This window comes from Erythrolamprus reginae, chromosome 2 (assembly GCF_031021105.1).
Source record: "Erythrolamprus reginae isolate rEryReg1 chromosome 2, rEryReg1.hap1, whole genome shotgun sequence".
In the NCBI taxonomy this organism is placed as follows: domain Eukaryota; kingdom Metazoa; phylum Chordata; class Lepidosauria; order Squamata; family Dipsadidae; genus Erythrolamprus; species Erythrolamprus reginae.
The window spans coordinates 15,301,419-15,308,281 of record NC_091951.1 but is presented as its reverse complement, the minus strand read 5'-3'; the positions used below and the strand labels follow the sequence as shown (position 1 = coordinate 15,308,281).

The window sequence follows — 6,863 nt, the reverse complement described above, 5'->3', positions numbered from 1 at the left end:
CATATTTAGTTGGTTGCCCACCAAGACTCCAACATCCCTCTCACAGTCATTTCTGTTGAGTGTGATTTCACCCAGTTTGTAGGTATGGTTTGGGCTTTTCTTACCTAGCTGTAGGATTTTACTTTTCTCTGTGTTGACCTTCATTTTGTTTGTTTGGGCCCACTGTACAAGTCTGTGAAGATCCTTCTGAATCTCGAGCCTATCCTATTGGCTACTCCTGCCAGCTTCGTATCATTTACAAAGTTAATTAGTTCCCCTTTTATTCCCTCATCTAGATCCTTGATGAATATGTTAAAGAATACAGGGCTTAAAACTGATCCTTGTGGTACCCTACTGCTTACTTCTTTCCATGTGGACATGGATCCATTGAGAACTATTAATTGCCTGTGGTTGGCCAGCCAGTTTTCAATCCATCTGATTTTGTTTTTGTCTATCCCATTTTTCACTAATTTGCAGAGTAGTAGATTATGCATTTTCTTTCAACAACCTTCAGTGCAAATTGGGTCCTTTGGGGTGGAGCTCCATTTTTGCTACCCCACTGTGTTTTCCCCCCATCCAGGCAGTAGCCCACCCCTGATTATCTACTAATCTACAAAGCAGTTTGGAACCAGTGCGTGCCAGGCATCTTCAAGGTTGTTCACCCTGAGTGTGGAATTTCATCAGTGCAAACATCTCAGCATTTCCCAAAGGGGACCTAAGGGTTTGCTTTTTGTATTGCTACATGGGAACTTCAGATTCCTCCTGACTTTACTGCAGCCAGCATTTTAAAATAAATGTTCTTTTCATTGCAAACAAATGGATTTGAGAGTTTTACTTTCCTAAGGGATCAGACTGGGCCAGGTCCAGGGATGAAATCCAGCAGATTTTGATGGGTTCTGAAGAACCAGTAGCAGAAATTTTGAGCAGATCAGAGAACTGGCAAATATCACCTCTGCCGGGCCCCAGAGTTAGGTGGGAATGGAGATTTTGCAATATCCTTCCCTCAGGAGTGGGGATGTAATGAGGATTTTACAGTATCTTTCCCCTGGAGTGGGTTGGGAATGGAGATTTTGCAGTGTCCTTCCCCTGGAATGGGGTGGGAATGGAGATTTTGCAATCCTTCTCCTGCCATTATTATTAAAAAATAATTTTAAAAAACTTTTTTAAGTACATCAGAAGCAGGAACCCAATCAGAAAAAAACAGTTGGGCCACTCAATGACAATAGTCAGAATGAGATAATCAGAGAAGACAAGGAGATTGCTGAGAGACTAAATGACTTTTTTGCTTCAATTTTCACTCAGGAGGATAGAGAGCATTTGCCTGCCACTGAGTTAATTTTCTCAGGAAGGGAATTAGAAGAATTAAACCAGATAGAGATAAACAAGGAAGATGTTCTTGCACACCCCACTAAACTAAATGTCAACAAACCACCGGGTCCAGATGGCATCCACCCTAGAGTTCTCAAGGAACTCAAGTGTGAAATTGCTGAACTTCTAGCTAAAATATATAATCTTTCTCTAAGATCAGGCACTATACCTGAGGATTGGAGGGAGGCAAATGTAAGCCTGATCTTCAAGAAAGGATCCAGAGGTGACCCAGGAAACTATAGACCAGTCAGTTTAACCTCAGTTCTAGCAAAGTGATGGAAACCATTATTAAAGATAAAATTACTGGACACATAGAACAACAGGCATTGCTGAAAGAAAATCAACATAATTTCTGCAAAGGCAAATCATGTCTTACTAACTTGTTAGAATTCTTTGAGGGTGTAAATAAACACATAAAGGGGATCTAGTTGATATTGTATATCTTGACTTTCAAAAGGCAACTGGCTAAATTGTAGGAAGCAAAGGGTGGCAATAAATGGACAATTCTCTGGATGGGAAGAAGTGAGAAGTGATGTACCCCAAGGTTCAGTTTGGGGATCTTTGCATTTTAATTCATTCATTAATGATCTGGATGTTGAAGTAAATAGTGAGGTAGCAAGGTTTGCTGATGAAATTAAATTGTTCCAGGTAGTGAAAAGTGAAACTGATTGTCAGGAGCTCCAGAAAGATCTCTCAAAACTGAGTGAGTGGGCAACAAAGTGGCAAATGCATTTTAACTCAAACAAGTGCAAAGTTATGCATATTGGGGCAAAGAATCCCAATTATACCTACCATCTGATGGGGACCAATTTTTCTGAGACAACCCAAGAAAGGGATCTTGGGGTTTTGGTGGACAGCTCAATGAATGTCAACACAGTGAACAGCAGCAGTAAAAAAAAAAAATTCCATGCTTGGCATGATTAGGAAGGAAATCAAAAATAGGTCAGCAAGTGTTGTATTGCCTCTGTACAAATCGATGGTGAGACCACATTTGGAGTACTATGTACAGTTTTCAGTCCAAAAGGGGCCTGGGATGACTTGCTGCTCAATGCCTCAATGTGGCAATGCCCATTCACACTCACTCATACCACACTCAGACTCATACACTTCCCAGCTCTAGCTGTCTAATTCCCTTTTGTGGATGGAGCTGAAGCCCTAAAAAAGTATGAAAGGACCCCCTCCCTCCCTGCCCTTTGGGGTCTTTGTTGGGCAACCCGCCCACCCCAATGTAATCTGAAGTATCTCTGTGGCATGAAAAAGCTTCAGTACAGTTCTAAATGGAAGCACACCACCTCTGCTAGTGATGCCTTTCACTCACACCCAGAAACTCTCTCCTCTGCCTCATCTCTACCACCTGGCATTCACCTGTGTATACACGCAGAAGTAAAAAAGAATGAGTTGAGGGATTTGAGAAGGATTTATCAGAAGTTTTAGGACGATGGATCAATAAGGTGGCAGGTCTTCTTTAGGATTTCAGATATTCAGTGGTTGAAATCCACACACCTTACATTTGCCAAGTTTGACAAATATCATTCTGACAGGTCTGGAGGATACCAACTCCCCCCCCCCAAAAAAGTGTTTGCTATCATCCACAAATCAAATCCATAAGAGAGAAAAGTAAACCTGTTGCATTACTTGATCAAGATGCTTTATTGAAAAATGCTGCTTAATATTCTCAACTATACTTTTACTTAATATACTTAAATATACTTAAAATTGCAACATCGCAAAAACACTGAAGTCCTCCAAACCCCACCTCCGGACCTCTGCGTTTTTGTGATGCTGTGATTTCACTGAGGCTCCCCTCGCTGGGAAACCCCACCTCCGGACTTCCATTGCCAGCGAATCACCTGTTTTTGCACTGCTGGGATTCCCCTGCAACATCACAAAAACACAGAAGTCCGGAGATGGGGTTTCCCAGCGAGGGGAGCCTCAAGGGAATCCCAGCAGCGCAAAAACGGGTGCTTCGATGTCAACGGAAGTCTGGAAGCGGGGCATCCCAGTGGCAGTGGTGGGTTTGTAAGGTAAAAATAGTTTGTAAGAAGAGGCAAAAAAATCTTAAAACCCCATGTTTGTATCTCGAAAAGCTTGTATGACGAGGCGTTAGTAAGACAAGACAAGTATATTGGCAGAGACAGAGGGAGGAGGGAGGGAGAGAGAGAGAGAGAAAGGGGGCTTGTGTTGTCAGTGTTCTGTTCCAGATGTGGGTTCCTCCCGGTTTACATCAATTTACCCAAACTGGTAGCAAAATGCTGGTGATGTCACAATGATGTCACAGAACCAGTATATTTATTTATTTATTATTTATTTATTTATTATTTAGATTTGTATGCCGCCCCTCTCCGAGGAGCGTTAGTTAGTGCTGATCCATGGGCATCACCATTTGTTTGTTTGCTTGTTTTTTTAATTTCTGTACAGGCATCACGATCTTGTTTACAGCATTTTTAAAAAATCAAATTTTTCGGCATTGCAGCACAGGAGGAAATGAACTGACAGTGAAGTAATTTAGAATCTACCCCTGTTCTGTTCCTCCTGCCCAATTGCTTAGTACTTGATGTAGGAAAGAGTCACATCTCCTTTGATCTCTAGAGTGTGTACATTTTCAATAAGGACATAACGATAGGTATAACTGAAGAAAGGTTGGCCATTGGCGTAAACCTTGAACTTGTGGTTGTCACAGTGGATCAAGAGCTGGGAAGAGAGGAAGAATGTTAGTGTGGCAAACCAGTACATTTGGATTAACTTTGATCCTTACGCAACGGATCTGCTGTCCATGCCATTTGTAATGTGCATCAAAATAAAAAAGCATCACCAAAACATAAGATTGGGGTTTCACTGGGGCGAGTCATAACTGTTGAGGCCCACCAGTGGCCTGTACAGCTGATAACGGATCCCATTCAAGAGGAGATCAACTTGATGATGCACCAGTGGCCTGTGCAGCTGGCAACAAGAATGATCAAGGAAATGGAACACCTCCCATATGAAAGCAGGTTGCAATGCCTTGGTTTCTTCAAACTTGAAAGACGGTGTTTAAGAGGTGACTCACCCTTTTTGCACTCTATGTGTACACTAGTTTCTAACTCTTCCCAAAGCTTCTGTTCTGGTTCCTTCCACTCTGAACAACCCCTGAACAAAGCTTTGGGAAGGGTTGAAAACTAGTGGACACATAGAGCACAAAAGGGTTGAATCTCGCTGGAATGAGAAAAACCCTCCGTACAAATACATAGAGAGCGAGAGGAAATTTCCATGCAAAGAAGAAGGAGAGTTCTTGGTCCTCTGATTGGCTGGCAGCAAAGTGTCCTGTGCACTCAAAAGCCCAGGGCGAATGGGGTTTTGTGCCTGTTTGGAGAAATGGCTGTGACTAAGCGACTGTGATGGAAGGGGCTGTGACAGAATGGCTGGGCTGAACAGCTAAGGCCCTTTCAGTGAAGGAGAAAAGGCAGAGCCCAATAATCGGAGGTGGAAGACTGGAAACCAATCAGATGTGGAAAACAGGAGGAGGTGGAAAGACCCATTCCATCCTGCAAATTAGTCCTGGGCAGTTTGCTGAAGAACAGCAAGGTCCGTGTGTGTTATCTGCCTTTCCCTGAAAGACTGTGGTTGGACTTGCTTTCCTTTGTTGGGACTTATTACAGCTGTTAATTAAAACAATTACCAGCCATTACAAATAAAATAGTTTTGTGGGATGCCATTTGTGCCATCTTATTTAATCAGGAAGTCTAGGTCAGCACAAAGAACACAGGCCATCTGACAATTATCAGCTACCTTCAGAGTTGGAGATAGGTGGGGCTGAAGAACAGCTGGGGTATCTTCCCAATGTGCTTATGCACAGAGCTGCCAGGAGACAGGAACATTTAAGGAACAGAGGTTGACTCGGGAATAAAAGAACAAAGGGATGCTGAATGGCCACACCCATAGGAAATAAATAGGAGTGAAATAGGAGTGGTGTTTTCAGGAGATAATTAGTTCATTTGTATGAAGATTTGCTTATCTGAGAGACTCCTTGCCAAGTATGTCCTTGTTTAGCATTGCATCAAGAAGCTATCGGCCTGGCAACTTTTGCCATACACATCCTCGAATACAGCTCATCTGTTTGGAACCCATATCGCATCTCAGACATTAACACCCTTAAAAATGTCCAAAGATACTTCACCAGAAGAGCCCTTCACTCCTCCACTCGAAATAGAATACCCTATGAGACTAGACTTTCAATCCTGGGCCTAGAAAGTTTAGAACTAAGATGCCTTAAACAAGATCTAAGTATTGCCCACAAGATCATATGCTGCAACGTCCTGCCTGTCGGCAACTACTTCAGCTTCAACCACAACAACACAAGAGCACACAACAGATTTAAACTTAATATTAACCGCTCCAAACTTGACTGTAAAAAATATGACTTCAGTAACCGAGTTGTCGAAGCGTGGAACTCATTACTGGACTCCATAGTGTCATCCCCAAACCCCCAACACTCTACCCTTAGGTTATCTACAGTTGACCTATCCAGATTCCTAATAGGTCAGTAAGGGGCGAGTACAAGTGCACTAGAGTGCCTTCCGTTTCCTGTCCCATTGCTCTCCTATATCTCCTATACCTTTCTTCTATTCCTATATCTCTTCTTCTATTCTTTCATTGATATGTTCTATTACTATATCTTCTTTTCTATTATTTCTTAGATATATTTTACTATGAGTATCTCCTCTATAACCTTCATCATGTATTTTACTATGTGCATATAGATATATACCCACTAAAGCCCTCATTGTGTATTGGACAAAATAAATAAATAAATAAAAATAAATAAAACTATACAAGGACTGATAAGGTCTATGCTTGCCACTCACCATTGAAAGACTGTTTGCTGGGACTTTGCTAAGAATTCATATCGGCCAAATAAAAAGAGGCTTTTCGGGACAAGGAGTTTGTTTCACAATTTGATGAAGTCTAGGTCAGAGCAATGACTGACATATTAACTTTTTTGATTGCCTCCCTCCAGATGTCCCTCCTTGCTGTAATCAAAGCCAGCTCACCTCAAAGTTCTGCCCAGGTTGCAGAGGGTTAAAGGGCAAGTCCTTTTCCTCAGCTCCCCACCTGCCATACAGAAAATTGTTGCGGATCACAGTTCTTTGTCCCATGTGTAGATTAAAGTGCAGAACAACATCCTGGCCAGCCTTCAAATTGATGTGAAAACTTAGAAAGAGAGAACAAAGCAGATGTCTCAGATGAGTATTGCATTGGCAGTTCTGTGTTAGCAAAAACTTCAGAAGAGAAGGATTTAGGGGTAGTGATTTCAAAATGGGTGAGCAGTGTGGTCGGGCAGTAGGAAAAGCAAGTAGGATGCTTGGCTGCATAGCTAGAGGTATAACAAGCAGGAAGAGGGAGATTGTGATCCCCTTATATAGAGCGCTGGTGAGACCACATTTGGAATACTGTTTTCAGTTCTGGAGACCTCACCTACAAAAAGATATTGACAAAATTGAACAGGTCCAAAGACGGGCTACAAGAATGGTGGAAGGTCT

The 6,863-nt window shown here is 42.2% G+C and overlaps 1 protein-coding gene across 1 annotated transcript in view; it reads right to left on the bottom strand.

The window, feature by feature from the left end:
• Window positions 1-3,891: 3,891 nt before the first annotated feature.
• LOC139159167 (galectin-6-like) overlaps window positions 3,892-6,863 on the bottom strand; it is a 28,383-nt gene continuing 25,411 nt past the window's right edge. The window contains exons 9-10 of the mRNA XM_070736519.1: window positions 6,375-6,534; window positions 3,892-4,038 (exon numbers count right to left, since the gene is read on the bottom strand). Of these exons, the coding sequence (XP_070592620.1) occupies window positions 3,892-4,038; window positions 6,375-6,534 (307 nt within the window). The remainder of the gene's footprint in view (window positions 4,039-6,374; window positions 6,535-6,863) is intronic.